The following is a 20,337-nucleotide window of genomic DNA, read 5'->3' on the forward strand; positions in this document are numbered from 1 at the left end:
AACAATGATCAGTATCTCATCTGACAGAACCGGGGGAACAGCGGTTTGGTGCCTTTCTGAGGGGATCCAGAGAAAGGAAGAGCCAACCCCTGCCCTCCAGGGACATCCCTCAGCCGGCCTGGCAGGACAGAGAGGAAGCCAAGAGCTTGGCTATGTGGTCCTCCTGGGCCTCATGGAGGTGGAGGAGCCAAGCATGGGTGCCTCATGGCCTCCAGCCATCAGGGACTGTTGTTGGAGGGCGAGCTGCCGCTGGCCGGCCCCCACTCTGGGTCCGGGAGAGTGAGCTACCAATCCTTCCTGAGCACCAGGGCATCATGGGCCTGCACCCATCACAGAGAGCAAGGGCCCCTCAGTCCTTTTCCACAGGGTTCTCTGAAGTTCCCTCCATCCCAGACAGTACCTCCTCCAAGAAGCCCTCTCTGACTTGCCTTGCTGGGTGCTTCCACAGCCCTCCACTGATGGTGGCTCTGACTTTCCGCTGAGCTGGCTCGTCTGTTCCCTAGTCATGGCTCCTCCCTTCTAGTATCACGTCCCATGTCCCTCTAGATGTATCCTCTGTGCCTTGCATATACTTGGCGTGTAAACTTGGTAGCTATGCATCAGCTAACAAACATGGGTGAGTAAGTGAATGAATAAATGAATGAGTGAATGAATGAATGAATGAATGGGTTTTCTAGCTGCCAGCAGGTGGATCCCCTATCGAGAAGAGGGAGGTCTGCAAGGGTTAACCAGGAGCCCGCCTGTGGTCTGAGGTAAGCAGGGAGCGTATTTGTTCAGGTAAATAAGGAAGGATTACTTATAATGGGAAATCAGGCCTGGCCAACTCTTCATCTCACGGCTGCTTGACTTCCTCCCAGCACATTCCTGCACTGTGTTCGTGTCCACACCGCCCTGCAGACCTGGCCCCCTGAGCCCACCACAGCCTCCATGTAAGCCCCTCGGGCTAGGTCTTGCCACCGTGCCAACAGGTGGTCCTGGGCTGGGGGCAGACGACTCCCTACGGGGCACAGGGCCCCAAGATCTCAGAGGGAGCCAGGCCCCCAGAAGCCCACCCAAGTACCCACCTCTGCCCCCAGCCCCTCTGGTCTTTGGCCCCACTGGTTCCCCCAGATGCCTGGCTGAGACCCAGCAGTGGCCCGCACTACCGACACCTTCTCCTGGCCCCCCGAGGTGGGTGCTGCCGTGGACGACTCCCCGGGCACGAAGCAGCTAACACGTGAGTCTGATGGGAACCCAGAGCACCTGGGTGTGGGGGCTTGTCCCTCCCAGCTATGGAGAGGTGGGTGACAGGGGGCAGGACTTGGCATGGACTGCGAGCTCAGAAGTGATCCCTGGGTATTGTTGGTCCTGTAATCCAGGTCCTTCACCCTCAGAAGCCCCAGCCCCTGCACAGGCTTATCTGCCCATGCCTCAGCCCATTTGCCTCCCTGGGTGGACCCATGAGCCCGTGGGAGCCCCCAAGGCCATACCTTGAGCCCAGTCTGAACAGCCGGAAGGGAGGCCGCTCTCCAGGGGCAGAGCCTCGGCCCCCACGACATGGCCAGTTCTGCTTGGCTAGTAAAACACAGGCAACCTTTCTGCTCTGCCGGCCGCTGCTGCTCTGCGAGGGGAAGAGTCTACCAGGGGCCTGGCCATAGCGGGCAGGGGCTTGCTGAAGCCCTGAGACTCCGGGCTAGGCTCTAAGTTGGAGCAGGGGGGCCAGGCCCAGAGTCCAGGGGTTGGGGCAGGGCAATGATGGGTCTAGGACCCTGGTGGTCTGGGTTGCCAAGCAAAGCACCCAGGTTCAAGCACCCAGGGGAGCTAACAGCCTGGGAGCCCCAGTCTGGGTGCACTAGGAAAGAAATGGGATGCCCTTGAAGATGCTCCTTTGTCAGATTCAGCAGATGTATCTTGTGGGGAGAGAGGGTGGCGCTGGTGGTGATGACAGGGTGGAAGGCTGAAAGGTCTGGATGTTTGGGGGCTCCCCTGAGGCTGGACAAGGGGTGTGTGTTGGTGGGGGTGTGCGCTAACACGTGCACAGGCATCTATCTGGGGGTGTGTGTTGGGGAGTGGGCAGGGCCACCGAGCAAGCCCTGGATCTCCTCACCCACCTAGCAGCCCATACCCAGGCCACAGCTCCCAAGGGGCCTGTCCCCTGTATGACAGCAATGGCCTTTCTCCTTTTCCTTGGCCAAGGCTGGGACCAGGCCTCATTTCCTGCCCCCACCTCCCCAATAAACAGCTTCACAGCAACCCCCAATAAAGCCGCATCTCCCCAGTACCAGCTGCTCTGCTGAGTAACAAAGCAAATAGGCATCAGGCTGCCCCTGGCCTCAGCTGGCGGATGGGATGGGCAGGAGATGGCCCAGCCCAGCTGGGGGTGGCGCCGGAGCCAAGGACTCCTGGCGCAGGGTCTCATCACCCCCGACTCACAGAAATGTGGGGAGAAAGACAACCTCAGTGCCCCCCTGAAGTGGTTGAAGTGTGGAGGAGATGCTCAGGGGCAGGGGGGCGGGGTGGGGGAGGGACGTAGAAGCCACCCTCTCCTTTGAGAAATGACAGTCATTTCCTCTGCTCCAGGCATCATGGGGTTACCCAGAGGTGAGAACTCAGTCCCTGCTAGACTTGTGTACAGTGACTTACCTGTTAGAAAATACTGATTGTAATGATAAGGTGTGATAAGATATAATTATATAAATATATGTAATTATATAAAATATACAGTGTGATGCCATTTGATTGTCACAAAGCCTCTCTGAATGAGATGGAGCTCCTCTGTCCATCAAGCCTACGGGGATAGGGTAGGTACTCAGTAGGTGCTCAACTGATGATCCGAAATTTCGATGCTGGCAATAAGTAGAAAAAAACCAGGAAGGGATGCCTGGGTGGCTCAGTTGGTTAAGCATCTGCCTTCAGCTCAAGTCATGATCCTGATGTCCTTCAATAAAGCCCAGCATCAGACTCCCTGCTCAGTGGGGAGTCTGCTTCTCCCTCTGCTCCTCCCCCTGCTCGTGTTCTCTCTCTCTCAAATAAATAAAATCTTTAAAAAAAAAAAGAAAAGAAAGAAAAACAAAATAGAAGAAGGCACTTTTTACCGCTGAGGTCATTGCAGATGTAAAGTTACAGCCCTGAAAGAGTTCGATCCACATTTTGTGCTTAAATGATGTGGTGCAGCTTGAGTGTAACCTGGGGATATCATTTCAGACGGATCTAGGGAAAAAGACACTCTGGTGGAGGGGGCAAGAAGGGATGGGTTTAAGGCCCACCATGGATGACCTTGGGCCAGTGATTTCTCCTCCCCTTACTTGTAGCTGGTTGTCTGTGTAATGAGAAGTTTAGACAAGGGTTTTGCAGGCTGTGTAGGAGTTGGTGGAAGCAGGACAGCCTGCTGGATTTGCCAGCGCTCTAAGACGGGTGTTTTCCCAGCCTTGTCCCCTAGACTGTCTCCTGGCTCTGGCTCCTCCTAGAGGCCAGGGAAAGATGAGTAAGGCCCACAGCTGCCCTGGACTGGGCTAGAGAGCAGAATGACCTCAGGTAAGGCCCAGAGGGCCGCCCTTTCTGGCCAACCTCCACTCTTCCCCAGACTCCACTTGCCATCACCTTCTCCCTTTGTTCCCCTCATTCCTCACCCCACTACCTTTCCCTCCCCTCTTCCCGCCCCATCCCCTCACCTGCTTTCAGGTGCCACCTTCCTGAATGTTCAGCCTATCACAGTTCACAAGGAATTTTCATCCACTTTGCCCTTAATCTTCATAACCTCTTAGAGCAAGCTCTTGACAGGCCATTTAATAGGCAGGGTCACTGAGTCTCCAAGGAAGCCAAGTCACTTACACCTGTCCCTGAGCAAGGAGACAGGGTTCAAAACTGATCTGGGACCCTCACCCTGCCCCCACTGTCCCCATCCCGTTCTTCGCCCCACCCTGTACCCCCAGCCAAGTGAGCAGCCTGTCAGGTAGAACAACTCTTCCCAAAGCAAACTTTGCACAAGCCGAGTTGCCCTGGGCTCTTCCTGACATTTAATGCTGGGCTCCTTCCCTTGCCTCGTTTGCATGCTCCCTGCTCAGGAGGTGCCCCCTGCCAGATTCTCCTCTCCCACCTTTCAGCAGCTGGGTGGGGCCTCCAGAAGGGCCGGGGTGGGGGGGTGGGGGTGGGGGGGTGAGTCTCCTTGTCCCTCCTGACCTCTCCTCCCCTGCCAGGGACCTGAGCGTGACTGCTGGGAACCAGACAGACCAGAGCCTACCCAGGACCTTAGCGAGGGACAGTGAGGTCTCTCTGCCGCCACCAGAACTGGGGAGCCCTGCCTTCTCCCTCCAGCTCTGGAGTTCAGGAGAGGGGACTGGAGGTGACTGCCCATTTAGGGTCTCAGCGCCTGGGACTAGTGACACGGGTGGGGCCCTGAGTCTCTCTGCTCTTGGGCAGCAAGATCTTCCCACCTTGGACTCCCACATCCCCTTCTCAGGCTCTAGGACAGGAGGACAATGTGTCCCTGCTGACACCCACAGATGGGGGTGGGCCCCAATAACCCCCTAATTCCCCACCCATTTAAACCCCCTTCTTATTTTTTAAGATTTTTATTTATTTACTTGAGAGAGAGAGAGCATGAGGTGGGGAGGGTCAAAGGGAGAAGCAGACTCCCTGCTGAGCAGGGATCCTGATGCAGGACTCCATCCTGGGACTCCAGGATCATGACCCAAGCCGAAGGCAGACGCTTAACCAACTGAGCCACCCAGGGGCCCTTAAACCTCTTTTTGAAGCAATGTCTGTTCTTAACCTCTCAGCAGCTCATTCTGGACTTTGATTGTTTTCTGCAATGTTGGAGTGCTTTCCCTTTGTCCTGAACCCCGCCTTCCAAGGCCCAAGGTGTGCTCCCTGGCCCTGTGATTAGGGCTGAAGGCACATTTTCTCCCTCAGCCCTGTCAAGATTTTATGGATTTCCCAACCTGAAAGCTGCCTTTCCAGTGCTGTGCCTGGCCTGGGGCAGCTGCCGAGGCACATGAGATGAGAGAGGAGGGGAACAAATGTGTTCACACACCTCTGGGAGATTACAAAGTCTGTCCTGCCAAACCCCAGAGACACAGTCGTCTTTGAGTCTCCGTGTCACCAAGGAGGCTGCGAGGATGAACCACAGTGCCATGGCAGAAGCCGGGTGCAACCCTGTGTTCTCACACCTCTGGCGACCCAGCTGGCTAGGGCTGCCCAGCCGAGGCAGGAGCGAGGGGACCCTGAGCGAGGGCAAAGGAGCTTGAAGGGGTGCTGGGACATGAACTTTATTTACACCAGGCATGTGCTCGATGAGGGGTTGAATGGAGAAGTGATTTACAGTTTCTGTAAAGCCCTGAAAGTCAAGCAAGATTTGAACTTGACCTGGCTGGAAACTGGGGCTGTGGCCTGACCGACCACCCCAGCATCGGTGACTCCAAGCCCTGGACTTGTCTGGGCTGGGGTCTCGGGTGGCTGCGTGAAGTGGGCAGGGGATGCTACTAGGGTGAGACCCCACCTGGCCAGTGATCTGTGAGACAGCCTGATCGGAAGGCGGGGCCGAGTCTCTCAGAGGAGGGAGGGTGTGGGGGGGGGCACAGCCATACCCTTATTGTGCCCAAATGTCTGCCACGAATGGGGGTCCACCTCTGTTTCTCCACCATCTTCCTTCCAAGCCAAGCCGAGGGGCAAGATCCAGGCATAGGATCATAGAGTCTGGACAGTATCTGGGTTAGAAAAGCCTTGAACAATGACTCCCCTGCTTCGGAGAACTGAAGAGGGCCCCAGGCACTGCCCAGAGCCTCACACACAGCATGAACAGAGCCTGATGGGACCGTATCTCCAGATGCTGAGGCCACACCCCCTCCCCCTTACGAGCAAACTCAAATACAGGGGAGAGCTTGGGGCTGAGCTGGGTTCCTGCCCCTCCAGGCTGCAGCCCTCCATGCTACCCAGAGCTGCTTTCTAAGGGACTGGGTCAGCGGGTGGCCTCAGCAGAAGTGACAGGTGTGGGCAGTTGGGGAGACCCTCGGGGCTGGGAGCTGCCAAGTCCCAGCACCAAGTGCAAAGAGAGAAGTGCTCAGTCACCACGGCGCCCATGTCTGTCAGGTGGGAGAGATAGTGACTGCCCCACAGTGTGGCTGTGAGAGCCCCACAAAGCAGCTTACTTAGAAAGGGTCACAGAAAGTGTCTTAGAAAGGGTCACAAGCGATATCAGTGAGGCTGTGTGTCTGGATGCCAGTGGTCCCTGATTCCTGGAGCCTCACCCCCACCCCCAATTCTCCACACACACCTCCTGGGCCCACTGACTGGCTCCTCAGCCTTCCAGAGAGGAGGGCTCCTGGGAAAGTGAGGCCTGTGGCTTGCACGAGTCTGGGATCTGAGGAGGTGGGAGAAAGCCAGGAAGCCTAGAAGAAACCTGCCTCCCCTGCTCTCACGCCCAGCCCAAGATAGGCAAGCTCTCCCCGTGGCCGCCCCCAGGGACCCACCTCCCTTCTTCCTACCATTGGAGACCCCAGGGGCAGCAGGTGTGTGGGGAGGGGCACAATGGTCTGCTGGAGGAAAGCTGGGGCTGCCCGAAGATGGCAAGCCTGGGACACCTTCCTGGGTAGGAAGGAAGCCTGTCCCGTGCAGAGAGGGAGGACTCCGAACAGTGGGGTGGTCAGTAAGGAGGAGGTTGGGTTCTTTTCTTGGGCCCAACTTGTTTGAAAAGCAATTTCAAAGGGCAAGGGAGATGGGGTTCTGTGGAGGGAAGAGTGTGAGGGGTCGGAGGAGGAGCAGAAGAGTGAGAAGGTAGAGGGGAGAGGCTGGGTCCAGACTTAGGGAAGCTTCAGAGAATCCAATCATGTTGCTCAGGCCGGTTGTGGGCACTGGCTGCGGACTCCCTGCGCCTTGGGCAGTCCCAGCTTCTCTCCAAGGTGCTGACCAGCCAACTGGGGGGCTGGTCTGCGTGCCCTGGCCCACTCTGCACAGCTTCTGGCCAGGCCCTAGTCACACCCCCCAGAGTCCCCTGGCTCTCCCGTTAAAGGAGGCCCTTGCCTGGAAGGAGAGAGGGACTGACGGTCAGGACAGTGGGCCGCAGTGGGGAAGCCTGAGTGGGTCTGCCCCCCCGGTAAAGAAAGGCCACCTCAGCTCAGTGGCAGGCACTGGTCACCCCCCTGCCCCTCCCACTCTCCTTGATGCTCCCTCACTGGGGTCTGCAGCCAGGGTCCTGGGCTCTGGGGAGCCAGAAGTCGGGTCTCAGGATTGAGGTAGGGGTTCAAGAACATTTGTCCCACCCACAGTCCCTAGCCGGGGTGAGATCTAGGAGCCTGGATGGAGCAGGGTGTGGGAGACGGTCTCGGGCAGAGGAGACGCAGACCACAGACCGGACAGTGGCAGGAGACAGCTGCTACAAATCTCTAACTCTGGGTCCCTCTGGCCTCTCTCCTTGATCTGTCTTCCTGAGGGAGTGGGAAGTGCTGAGAGAAGGGGCTAATCCCTCTGGCCACTGCCCCCTGAATCTGGGCCTCAGCCTCCACCAGCTGTTACCAAACTTTCTTTGTCTGGAGTCTGAGCCAGAGCCTCTGGGGCAGAAGGGAGCCAGGACATGCTGAGCCTTAATCCAGACAAGTGGTTTAATCCAGAAAAGATCAGCTCGAGGTTTGGGAGCTGAAGGCATCACTCAGGAGACGGACATTACCTCGGGCCTGGCAGAGGCTGGTAGGAGGGCCGGGCCTGCCGTCCTAAGGATGTGGATCAAACACAGGGTTTGTCCCAGGACCCTAGTCCTATGGAGCCATACCCTGAGGGTCAGCAGGCCCCCAATTTGGTCCTAGCTCTGCTGTGATTGTGGGCACGTCCTTGCCACTCTCTGAGTGTCGTTTTTCCCAATGCACATGTGTGCATGTCTTCTTGGGCGAATAATCACCTGAGAACATAATCATGGCTGAATTGCATGGCGCAGTTGGGGAGAGCTGGGAAGTCAGAGGAGGAACCTGTTGCGGGGGGCTTCCTGGGGGAGGAGGGCTTTGCGCTGAGTTGTGATGAGAGGGAAGGGGCATTTTGGGCAGGGGGATGGCAGCACAAGAGAAAATAGCCGTGCCCACAGTACAGGAGAGAGGGAACCAGGGGTGAAATGTCATTGTCATTAGAACCTGGATATGGTCACCACGTTGATCAATCCCTGGTTCTGGTCCAGACCCTGCCTCTTACCAACAAAAGAATCCCTTCCCCATATGTGATCTACAAAACGATCACATAATGTATGGTCCCTTCCAACTCTGATAATCTGGACTGGGTAGGAGGTTGGCTCAGAGGTAGGTACCTGTCACTAGAATGGTGCAAGGCTGGCCAGGGGAGCCATGGAAGTTTCTTGAGCACAGGGGTGACCAGTGAGGAACGTTGAAGGAAAATGAGCTTGACAGTGGGGTGGGTTGAGCCAAGGGGAGGTAGGAATGGAAGATCAAGTGACCCAATCAGAAAGAGGGCAGGACTCTGGGAAAATGGACCAGCCAGAGCAAAAGCCTCAGAAGGAATGTGGCACAATGAGCAGAGCCTGCATGGGGCCAACTGGGGACTTCAAGCAAGCTGCCTAAGATCTCTGAGCCTCACTGTCCTCATCTATAACCTGGGGCTCTCGAGCCTTTGTCCCTCAGGGCTATGGGCAGTGAAGGGGATAATGGGCATGAGTACTCAGGGCATAGGTGGTGCCCTCCTGAGTCTGGCCCCAGAGCCTGGAGGAGAGAGTGTGGTAGGCGGGGCACCCAAACCCCCAGCTCCCTGACCAAAAAACCAAGGTCCCCCCAGATCTGGGCTGCTGGGGTCAGAGCTTTTCCCACCACCTCCCCAGTTGTGGACAGTCAGATCTTTCCTCCCACCACATGGTTAATTTTCAACTTATTTTTCACCAGGGAGGTGTTGGGAGCTGGGACCAAGCCTTGGTTGGGAGCAGGTCCCTTGGCATTTAGGTAAAAGGGGAGGGGGGAGCTGGAATGTGGGGTGGGGAGGAAGTGGGAATTCTCTGCCATGAAGGAGCCCTGAGCCGGGAGTCCCGAGACCTGGATGCAAATCCCTTAGGTCTGTGCACCTTCACTTCCCTATCCACAGACTAGGAATGAGAATAGGGCCCAGGCTGCCTCTCTCCAGGGAGGGATGGATACAAGGGCGCTCACTCAACATGTCAGGGCCATGTCATCATGTCCTTACTGAGTGAATGCTGCCACCCGCCCTGCCCATTCATCCTCACTGACCCCTCAGGCCATGGTGCCCCGAAACCCAGCAGCTGCCTCCCATCCTACCTGCGGCTGCAGCCAAGCAAACAGGAGGGCCATGAGAGAAGCGTGTTCTCCTGCTTCTTGGAAAAGCTCCCATCTTCCTGGCATATGGCCCAGGGTGCTGGCAGAGACTGTCCTAACGTGGCAGGCATGGGAGCTCTGGGGACGTGGATGGGGGGGGAGGCAGGTAGGGGTGATGAGGGAGGGGTGGGGGTCTGAGAGGGGCTCTCCAGGGGTGGGGCCTCCTAGGGGGTAGGGCGTGGGCGCAGGCCGGGTTGGGGACCCAGGAGCAGAGCGGGCTGTGGGCGCTGCCTAGATAAATAATGTTGGGCCCACAGCACACATGTGTGTTTGCACAGAAGGCCTTGAAATGATTCCAGGCCTGCCCTCTGTCCCCCGCAACCCCAGTCCCCCTCCTTCCCTGCTCACCCCACCCCACCCTGACCTTTCCTTCCTTGTCACTTAAAGGAACCCTTGAAAGGGAGAGTCAAAAATCAAAGGAAACACCCTTCTCTCTTGCTGGCACTCTCTCTGCCACAGGAAACTACACGGCTGCCATGTACAGTTGGGAAGGTTGGGCACTGCACAAGGGAGGGGAGAAGAGGGAGTTGAAATCCCACTTGGGCTCCAGTCACCCAACTGCTATCCAGAGAGAAAGGTCACCCTGTGCTGAGATATTTGAAGGTGTGGAATGGGCTAACAGCAGCCCTAGAGATGCCAGAATTGTTTCCCAACTGGGCTCTTTAGGGCAAATGAACACCAAGGCTAAGCAGGTCAATCCCACAGCGTGACTCACGATGGGCCGGGAGACTTCCTCCCAGTCCCAGCATGGCACAAGAAATGCCTCCAGGAGAGCTTACCAGTCCTTTGATTAAAGCCTCTCCCTCTTACTGGCCAGAGGTCTTTAAAGCAGCAATTCTCAAATGTGAACAAATATAGAATCACCCCCCAAGGCCTGTTGAAATGCACTGCTGGGCTTCCCCCAGCTTCTGATTCAGCTCTGGGGCAAGCCTGAGAATCTGCATTTTTGCCAAGTTCCCAGGGGGTGCTGTCGCTGCTGGTCCAGGCACCCCACTGTGAGAAACACTGCTTTCCGAACACGAACACACGTTAATTTGGCCTTAATGTGTTTTTCTGTTCCTTTTGTCCGTGCTGATTTTACTGAGGGCACATATATGTTGATAATCTTCCACAGGGACTTATTCTTGAGTCCCGGGCGCACAGATCACAGGAACAGCCCAGAAACCTGGCTGTCTTGGTGTATGTACATCTGACTTCCCCAAGCTGCCAGCTCCAATATGGGGTTCAGAGACAAAGGGCCTAGAGGCAAAGCAGACTGCATGACTGATGGGAAAAGAGGCCTCTAGCTGTGTGTTGAGACCAGGGGTACACCCCTGGGGGGCCTTGGGGCAGTAGAAGGAAGCAATGTGTGAGTCGCTGGGGGCCTTCCTCACTGGGGAACCAGAGCATGGGTCTTCTCACCAGCCCCTGATCTCGTCCATCCTCCCCACCCCCACTGCTCTGTTCCCACACCAGCAAACCCCCTCCCCACCACCCCTACCTCTGTGCTGGGCAAAAGCAAACGAGAGAGCCTTGGGAGCTAGGAGGGGCTGGGGCAGCATCTCTGGGGAGGGTGAGGTGGGATGGGGACCAGAAACCCAGTCCTGAGTGGGTGTGGGGGTGTTTGGTCCCAATCTCAGTGGTGTTCAGCTGGAAATTTATCCACACCCCCCAGATGGCCCTGTGGGAGGGGAAGGGGGGGTTCTTCCTCCCTGACTTGAGAGGGGATTCTACCCCATCACACCCCTCACTTGCTCCTTTCTTCCTTCCTTCACTTAGAGGTGAAGGTGATGGTGACTTTCTCCCTTCCCCACCCTCTTTAAGGGAAGGATAAAAGAAAACAAGCTCTGCTATAGCAGGAAAGATTGAGGTTAGATCTTAGAAGGAACTTTCTCTCCAAGGCAGTGGACTGGGCTCTGGGCATGGGCTGGTCCAGGGACAGAGGCCCAGACATTAAAGACTCCTTGACCAGGCCTCAGTTTGCTCACCTACCAAATGGGGCCAATCATGCCTTCAATGGTGAGGCTTCAGTGAGGTCAAGAACCTCAGAAGGTTGTTTTAAGAGTGCCACGTGGGTAAAGATCTGCTTTCAGCCACCCTGGTTTCCTTGGGGAGTGAGGGAGCTGTGCGTTTATACCTCACTGTCTTTCTCAGCCAGAAGCCTATCTGCCCAGCCCTGTCCTAACTGCCCAGTGACCCGGAAGCCCCAGCTCTCTCCCAGGCCCAGCCACTGCCCACTGAGCCCCTCATCCCCGTAACCAGCTTAGTGGCCCCCAGGGGGGATGGGGAAGCAGCCAGAACCTGATTCCCCATCCTCTCTTCTTTCCGCAGACACAGCCACCGGCCCAAGCGATAGCGGCATGGGCAGCGCCAGTCCCGGCCTGAGCAGCGTGTCCCCCAGCCGCCTCCTGCTGCACCCCGACACTGTGCTGCGGACAGGCCTGGAAAAGGCAGCCGCAGAGGTGGCGGGGCCCGAGAGACGGGACTGGAGCCCCAGCCCGCCGGCCACGCCTGAGCAGGGCCTGTCCGCCTTCTACCTCTCCTACTTTGACATGCTGTACTCTGAGGACAGCGGCTGGGCCGCCAAGGGTCCCGGGGCCAGCGCGCGGGAGGAGCCGTCCGAGGAGCCCGAGCAGTGCCCAGTCATCGACAGCCAAGCTGCTGGGGGCAGCCTGGACTTGGCACCAGGGGGGCTGACGCTGGAGGAGCACTCCCTGGAGCAGGTGCAGTCCATGGTGGTGGGTGAAGTGCTCAAGGACATCGAGACTGCCTGCAAGCTGCTCAACATTGCTGCCGGTGAGGCCTCCCGCGGGGCCGCCTCTGGGAGGTTGGGTACAAGCTGGGCGGAGGTCACGAGGGTGGGGAGGTTGGCAAGGGTACTGTCTGCGGTGCTCTGGCCACCACCACCTCCCCCCACCCAGCCTCAGCAGCCCCAGTGGTGCTGGTGATTCTGTACCTACGGGTGGCCCATAGCCTATAGCAGCTGGGTGCCTGGGGGAGGTTCTGACCCTCTCTGTGCCCCAACTACCGGGGGCAGTGAACCTGAGCTCTACACCATCCGGCCCACCACCTCCTCCTGGACTCCTCTGCACGTTCTCCTCATTTACTCGGCTCCAGCCACACCGGCTCTTCACTGCTCCCACGACACTCATACCTCAGGACCTTTGCATCTTCTGGTCTCTCAGTCTAAAACGCTCTTCCCCCAAATACTTACTTGGCTCACCCTTGCCTCCTTCAGATCTAGACTCAATGGCACTGTTTTGAGGAGGCTTTTCCTGACACATCTATTGAATTTACTGTCCATACACCACCTGATTCCTCCTCCCTGCTTTCTCTCTCCTGTTGCATGTACTGATACCCTGCGTATTTTATTGATTGACCGTATTTGCTGTCTGTCTCCCCCACTGAAATGTACACACCCTAAGGGCAGGGATTTTCCTTTGTTGTGTTCATGGCTACATCCCCAGGTCCTAGGATGGCACCTTGCACACAGTAGATGCTTGATAAACAGTAGTTTCTTAACATGCCAGGCCCTGTTCTAGCACGGTGAGGGGGGGTGGATTAAGTGGTGAACACTGCACAAGGGCCCCCTTCTTCAGGAAGCTGACATTACAGCGAGGAAAACGGATCAGAGATACGGAGATAAGTGTGTCCCTGGTCTGGTCGTCATGAAGGCTCTGATGAGGAAGGGGCACTAGGAACACAGGCACCTGTGTACCTGTCGCAGGCTGGAAAGTGTGGTTATGGCACTGATGCTGTGGGCCTCCAGCCTCCTGCTCCTGCACCGTCCCTCCAGCTTTGGGCAGACCTGATGCATCTCCTTGGGTGCTAGGTCCCGGCCTTTGAGCATTGAGGTCTCAGCTGCTTTCAGGCATCCCTCAGGCCCAGCCCTTCCTCCTCAGAGTCATCCTGGACTTGCGCGTCCCCCCAGACCATCCCAGCTGGTGTACCCCCGCCCCCACCCCAGGCAGCTCTTCCCCTACCCCTGTCGTCTTCCAGTTACCCAATGTCCCTGCCAGTCCCCACTGCTGGACGTTTTCCCATGGTGCCTCCTCTCCCACACTGGGCTGAGGAGGGGCCTGCCCTCTGAACAATGGGGACAGAAACAAATTGCTTTGACCCTGGGAAGGAAAACGAATTTATTAAGTGGGGGTAGCCCAGCCTGCAGGTCACCTAGCTGGGGCAACAGCTTAGACCAGAGTGTGCACTTGGAGGCCCCATTGGGACCATGCCTAGCAGCCCAGCCTCCCCCCATGAGTCCTGCAGGGCTCAGCCCAGAGCAGCTCTCCAGGGGGATGTCCAGGACCTAACCAGTGATTCTCTTCCTGGCCCCTGAGGCCTATAGCTATCCCCCGATGGCTTGATGCCCTGCCATTTATTCATTCACTGTAGACGCAGTGAGCAGCTACTATGTACCCGGCCCCTTGCTGGGTGTTGGACAAGGGGCTAGTACTCTCTGTGCCTCAGTTTCCTCATCTGTAAAACGCAGCACAGTTTGGGGTTGTAGGACTACTCTCTAGCTGTTTGTTTTTCTGGTTCCTTGAAGGATTTGGGGAAGGCAAGAGGCAGCTGGGAGACAAACTCAGGTGTCTGGTTTAATGTCACCAATGTCAGTCTCCCCTCCAGGACTGGGGCTTCCTGAAAGGCCCCTTGGAGGGCCTGGAGGGGTCGGGAAGACTTGAGGTCCTGGTGAGGTGGGGGGTGCAGAGGTCCCAGGCTACCCTGCCCAGAGCCAAGTTTGTTTTTAGGGCCCTGGCTGCTCCCTCCTGCTCCCCTCTCTTCTCAGGTGCCCCCTCCACAGGCCTGTCTGGTCTGGCCTGTTCTCACCCCCGGAGCCTCTGGTCCTGGCCCCAAGCTGCTTCCAGTTCCCAGGGGCACCCCACGAGATGTAGGTGATGCCCTCCGCCCGCCTGTGGAACTGAGGGAGTGTTTCTTGCCCAGACCCCGTAGACTGGAGCCCTGGCAACGTGCAGAAGTGGCTCCTGTGGACGGAGCACCAGTACCGGCTGCCGCCCGTGGGCAAGGCCTTCCAGGAGCTGGGGGGCAAGGAGCTGTGTGCCATGTCGGAGGAGCAGTTCCGCCAGCGCTCTCCTCTGGGTGGCGACGTGCTCCACGCCCACTTGGACATCTGGAAATCAGGTGGGACATGGCCTGGGAGAGCAGCGCCTCCCAAGCTCCAGGTCCTGACACGGAGTAGGGGGAACTGGGGGTGGGGGCGATCGTTCCAGAACACTAGCCAGGTTTATTGGCTGCTGGGGCGGCAGCTGCTTGCTCCCAGTCTGGGCTTTGTTCTAAATCTCAGTACCCCTGGCAACTGCCTCCAGGGATCCTGGACGAACTCTCCAGCCTCGACCCGCTCCCAGCCCCGCTCAAGCCCACAGAACTTAGGGCAGGGCATGGGGTAAGTTAGAAGGCAGAATACAGATGGCATAGTTGATGGGGACCGTGGGTACTATGAAGCCCCTCTTTGTCCCTTTTTTTTTTTTAAAGTTCATTTGTTTATTTTGTGCTGTTTCTCATTAAACAAGTAGTGAGGTAATACATGTGCATGATTTCTAAAAAGACCATAGTGAGGGGCACCTGGGTTGCTCAATCAGTTAAGCGTCTGCCTTTGGCTCAGGTCATCATCCCAGGGTCCTGGGATTGAGCCCTACATCGGGCTCCCTGCTTGGAAGGGAGCCTGCTTCTCCCTCTTGCTCTGTCTACTACTCCCCCAGCTCGTGCTCTCTCCCTCTCTCTTTGCCAAATAAATAAATAAATAAAATCTTTAAAAAGACAATAGTGGGGGCACCTGGGTGGCTCAGTGGGTTAAAGCCTCTACCTTCGGCTCAGGCCATGGTCCCAGGGTCCTGGGATCGAGCCCCGCATGGGGCTCCCCGCTCAGCAGGGAGCCTGCTTCCTCCTCTCTCTGCCTGCCTCTCTGCCTACTTGTAATCTGTCTGTCAAACAAATAAATTAAATTTTCAAAAAAAGACAATAGTGAAAAATAATACTATGAAAAGTAATTTTCCCGCTCACTCCCGACCCCCGGTTCCCCTCCCTAGAGGCAAACACAGTTACCTGTTTCCTGGGCACCTTGCTGGGGAGAGTCTATGCACACAGCGAGCAAACACACACGTGAGGTTTTCACCCATTTGTAACATAAATAGCTCCAAAGAATCGCACTGTTCTGCGCTCCGTGTATCTTGGATCTTGTTCCCGCATCAGCATCTCTACATCCGCCCTATTTCTAATGGCTGGGTGCCATCCCCTTAATGTTTAAATCGTCTCTCATCCCACCGGATGTCCTGGACAGAGCTATGAGCTTTGGAAGAGGCAGTGCTTGCTGAGAGTCAAGGCCCCCGCCCTTGGGCATGGGACCCACCCAATATGACCAGCGGAGACCAGTGTCCCACCCCAGCCCAGGGGCAGGCAAGTGTAGGAGCAGTCCTAGCCAAGCAAGAGCCAGGTGGTGATGGGGGCAGGAGCCCACTGCCTCCACGCCCCGTTTGCTTGGCCACAGGGGGTGGCTGCTATGGCCCCACAGTCCCACCCAAGCCCCCTCCTCCACCCTTGGAGCTGGCCCTGGGTCTCCAGCCTTCTCTCCCTGCCCTGCAGCGGCCTGGATGAAAGAGAGGACTTCTCCCGGGACCATCCACTACTGTGGTGAGCCAGGGCCCGCAGGGTAGAGGGGGAGGGGGCCCGGGGTCTGGGGGCGGGGCTTGAGGGATGACTGGCCCTGAAGCAGGCGGCCTCTGCCGCTCACCGTCACCCTACCCCGCTGCCTAGCCTCCGCCAGCGAGGACAGCTGGACCGACAGTGAGGTGGACTCCTCCTGCTCCGGGCAGCCCATCCACCTGTGGCAGTTCCTCAAGGAGCTGCTGCTCAAGCCTCACAGCTACGGCCGTTTCATCCGGTGGCTCAACAAGGAGAAGGGTGAGCTGGGCCCTGGGCGGGGGCGGGGGCGGGCGCGGGCGCTGCCGGCCTCCTGGCGCCAGACACAGGGGAGGGCTGGGGATTGGGCAGAGAGGCCGTATGGCCCCCACCGTGGCCCTGAACTCCAGACACTGGGCAATCCGGGCCTGGCCCGGGGGACTGTGTGCCTTCGGTCCGAACCGGTCTCCTGGCCGCGCCCTGTCTTGTTTAGGACACTGACTCCTCACGGTGCCTGGGACATACTAAGGCTGGGACTTGGACACAGTCTTTGCCTGCAACACATTGTTAGCTTCATCGGGGAGACCGCTGGGGTCCAGCGAGAAACCCCATGCGATCCGCATAGGCCGTATTAGACTTCCCCATAATCCCATCATAAGCCTTTTTTAATAGGTGAATTTAATTTTAATACTACTTTTATTTAATCTGCTATTATAAATTATTAAAATTTCAACATATAATCAATATAAAATTATTAATGAGATATTCTAAGTCTTCAAACTCTCATGTGTATTTTATCCTTATAGCCTATCTCAATCAGATTTGCCAGATTTCAAGTGCTCAAGGCCACATATTACCTCATTGGACAGGACTAGATGTGTGTGTGTGTGAGAGAGAGAGTGTTGGAAAACACTCAGAGTCAAGAAATCTGGGTTTTAGTCCCCATCCTGTCATCTGTAGCTAGGGGTAATGGGACCTCAGTCTTCTTATCTGGAAAATGGACTGGGTCCATTCATCCAACAACCACTCATTGAATACTTCCTCTATGCACACTTGCCTGGGCAACATTAATGGAGAATTAGTGTCCTCATGGTCTAGGGAGAATTTGGCTGCACACCATCCTTGAGGGACCTGCAGTGTTGTGGGAAAGCTGGCCGTGAAAGGAGCTGGCCTACAGAGCATGGCAGGGCTGTGACAGGGTGGTGGGGGCAGCTGTGCCTTGGTCCAGGAGGACTTCACGAGGGCAGTGACTTGGGCTGAGTGGGAAGGATGAATGGGGCTAGAGGTGGGTAGAGAGAAGTTCCTGCATATTTGAAATGTATATTTGAAATATATTGTATTTTTTGAAATATATTGTATATTTGAAGTACATATTTGAAACTTAATGTGAGCCGGTCTTCAGGGATAGACCATGATAGACTTCCAGGGGAAGGAGATCAAGGGAGGGTGGGGTGATCTGGGAAGGCTTCCTGGAGGGGGTATGTTGACCTGCGTTTTTCCCAGGAGACCTGGGGTGTAAACCATGTAACAGTTCCTCTCAAGGAGCAGCTCCTTCACGCTCCACTGTAAGCTCTTTCTGTCACCACTCAAAAATGGTAGTCACTACAGCCCCCTCCACCAACTGGAGAAAGGGGACAGCTTCTTCTTCTTCTTCCTCTTTTTTTTTAAAGATTTTATTTATTTATCTGACAGACAGAGATCACAAGTAGGCAGAGAAGCAGGCAGAAAGAGAGGAGGAAGCAGGCTCCCTGCTAAGCAGAGATCCCGATGTGGGGCTCCATCCCAGGACCCTAGGATCATGACCTGAGCCTAAGGCAGAGGCTTCCACTGAGTCATCCAGGTGCCCTAAGGGGACAGCTTCTAATGGTAGAATATGGCAGAGCCAGGCCTCAAACCCAGGTCAGCCTGGCTCCAAATCCTCTGAATGGATCCTACCAGAAAGGGCGTGCTAGCTTAAATGTCTGAGACTGGCAAAGAGGTCTTTCAGGCTTGGGAACTGCTGGAGAAGGCGGCCAGCGCGGGCGCAGTGGTGGGGTTGTGGATGACCTTGACAGATGAGACGTGGGCACAACGCAGAGCCCCGCATGGCTTTTGGATCAGGTGTACCAACCCCATAGCAGGAGCAGAGGCTGGCAGGGGCCAGGCCCTCAGGGCCCCTGATAACCCAACAACGAACGCAGGCTCACCCTGCACTCAGGAGGTGGGAGACTCCAGGTAGCATTTCCCAAGTTATTGGTCCCCATGACGTACTCTGCACAGATGTCTTTGACCCTCACCGCAACCTTGGGAAGAGGTCTTATGCTCCCACCGCCCCCGTCCCCTGCCCCTCAGTCTAGCCCTTGCTCCCAGTCAACACTGGCCCCCTTGGCTTTCTGAGTCTGACCTGTTGGTTTCAGTCTTTTGCCCTCCTGCCATGCCCCCCCCCCCTCAGGCATCTTCAAAATCGAGGACTCCGCCCAGGTGGCCCGGCTGTGGGGCATCCGCAAGAATCGGCCTGCCATGAACTACGACAAGCTGAGCCGTTCCATCCGCCAGTATTACAAGAAAGGCATCATCCGGAAGCCGGACATCTCCCAGCGCCTCGTCTACCAGTTTGTGCACCCCATCTGAGGGCTGCGGGCCAGGCCAGGCCTTAGGCAGGCCAGGCCTGAGGCCTGAAACTCGCCCTCACTAGCCCTCCCTCCTGCCCGCCCCTGCCTCTGCCGGAGCTGCAGGAGAGGGCAGTCTGCTGGCATTGGAGTCCAAGGTCAGGGAGGCGGCAGCCCAGAGCTCCCAGGGGTCTAAGGGAGCTCTCTGGGGCCCAAGGGACCCCAGGGTGGCAGTTCTTCCTCCTTGGGTCTGACTGCTCACATGCTCGGTCTTCTGGAGGATGGAAGAAGGATCCAGGCCATCCTCAGTATTCATGGCTCCCCGGGGAAGGCTCTGACCCTCGGATTTCCAGAGCGGAGCCAGCCAAATAGCTAATGACTTAGCCAAGGCCACTCGTAGTCCAGTGCTCCCTGCCACCCATTCTGCACCATGCTTGGCGTGGTGTGGGACACATCTGTCCCCTGCATTGGGAAGCCAGGGGTGCTCCTGGGAATGGGTAATAAAGATACTAGAGAACCAACACAGCAGTGTCTGTGCAGCAAGTGAATGACACAGCCCCGAGGCCACCAATTCTCAGAGTCATTGTGGTCACAGTGCCCTTGGGGTGGTCAAAAGAGGCTTCCTGGGGGAGGCGGCATTGGGCTGAGCCTACAAGGAAAGGGATCGTTGATTGGTAGAAGCTGTGGGAGAGAGGCAGTGAGCCATCAAGGCCAAGGAGGGCCTGGAATGGCCCTCATCTCCTCCCCTCCCAGGCGGGTGCCCAAAGGAGGGAGCAGGACTGGAGCTGGAGGGGACTTGCAAGGGGATCCTGAGCCTCTGCTTCTGTTTGGCCAACCCCGGGGGCTCTGAGACGGGACAGCAGGGGTGCAGGGAAGGTGGGCTCTACAGCCCCTGCTGTGGGACCCTGGCTCTGCAGCAGCAAACAGGGTGGAAGAGAGGTTGGCTTGTTTGCGGTGTCCCTCTCTTGGCAGGAGTCACAGACCTCTGCGATGCTCCCTGTGAAGCACCCCACACTGATGGGGAGCAGTGGGGTCAGGAGTCCTGCGCGCTGGGGTAGATGGGGACCTCCCACCCACTATCCGGAAGGCAGCATGTCTCAGCCTCCTCACATTTGTTCAGCCAGCTCCCGTGTCCTGAGTACCGAATACATACTTGGTGCTTGCACTGGTTTTCTATCATTAACCTTCCCAACAAAACTGGGGGCTACCCTGCTGTTCTGCAGACGATGAAACAGGCTCCGAGCCGTGAAGTGACTTACTCAGAGTCACACAGTCGATCGGCGACAGAACCAAACACTGAACCCACAGGACAGTGCTCTCTCTGCCCCTCCATGCCTCTTGCTCTGTGATTGGTCAGCACTTTTTGCTCCCATAACCCTCCACTTCTGATGCCAGGCTCCCAAGAGATGGGACTGGGAGCCAGCCAGTGTTGCCCAGGCCACTGAGGGTTAAATGCTGCCCCATATTGCTGCCTTCTGCCCCCAGCAATTTTATTGTCTCCAGAAGAAAGTTTACTCCTGGCAGTGAGCAAACAACAGCTTGGCATCTGTCAGTTGGGACTGGGACAGGACTAGGGGGCCCTGCCCCAGGCCTGTGCCTCTCTGGGCCCCCGGCTGTCTGCCTCCTCCCAGGGAGGGGGCCCACTGGGACTCTGGCCAGCACTCAGCTCAGCTCTGCTGAACTGGTTTTGTCTCCAGCCTTCCTGCCCTGCCCCCAAGCAGAGTCCCTGGAGCCACCTGCTGGCGTGCCCCCAGCTGGATCTGGGCCTGGAGCAGCCTGGGGTCTCAGGCTGGGGCTGGGAGGGAGGAGAGGAAAGGGGACTCATGGCTAGGAGTGGGGAGCTG

The 20,337-nt window shown here is 57.0% G+C and overlaps 1 protein-coding gene across 4 annotated transcripts; it reads left to right on the plus strand.

Moving 5' to 3' along the window:
• Positions 1–816: 816 nt before the first annotated feature.
• On the plus strand, positions 817–19,014 carry SPDEF (SAM pointed domain containing ETS transcription factor). 4 transcript variants are annotated; one of them, XM_032340580.1, is made up of 8 exons: positions 817–1,216; positions 8,850–8,890; positions 11,054–11,058; positions 11,602–12,068; positions 14,214–14,411; positions 15,870–15,917; positions 16,041–16,187; positions 18,337–19,014. In XM_032340580.1, the coding sequence occupies exons 4-8, from the start codon at positions 11,633–11,635 to the stop codon at positions 18,513–18,515; spliced, it is 1,008 nt and encodes a 335-aa protein (XP_032196471.1). In that variant the 5' UTR covers positions 817–1,216; positions 8,850–8,890; positions 11,054–11,058; positions 11,602–11,632; the 3' UTR covers positions 18,516–19,014. The 4 variants fall into 4 exon arrangements, with proteins under 4 accessions (XP_032196471.1, XP_032196472.1, XP_032196473.1 ...); XM_032340581.1 differs by lacking the exons at positions 8,850–8,890; positions 11,054–11,058 and having other exon boundaries at positions 817–929; positions 1,077–1,216; positions 11,604–12,068; XM_032340582.1 differs by lacking the exons at positions 8,850–8,890; positions 11,054–11,058 and having other exon boundaries at positions 817–929; positions 1,111–1,216; positions 11,604–12,068.
• Positions 19,015–20,337: the final 1,323 nt, after the last annotated feature.

Source organism: Mustela erminea, chromosome 4, assembly GCF_009829155.1.
Source record: "Mustela erminea isolate mMusErm1 chromosome 4, mMusErm1.Pri, whole genome shotgun sequence".
Classification (NCBI taxonomy): Eukaryota; Metazoa; Chordata; class Mammalia; order Carnivora; family Mustelidae; genus Mustela; species Mustela erminea.

Bases quoted from the DNA above. Each gene is read 5' to 3' on its own strand.
- SPDEF (XM_032340580.1), top strand. From the start codon at position 11,633: ATGGGCAGCGCCAGTCCCGGCCTGAGCAGCGTGTCCCCCAGCCGCCTC. The intron at 15,918-16,040 runs GTGAGCCAGGGC...CCCGCTGCCTAG, and splicing joins CGGGACCATCCACTACTGTG to CCTCCGCCAGCGAGGACAGC. The intron at 16,188-18,336 runs GTGAGCTGGGCC...CCCCCCCCTCAG, and splicing joins GTGGCTCAACAAGGAGAAGG to GCATCTTCAAAATCGAGGAC.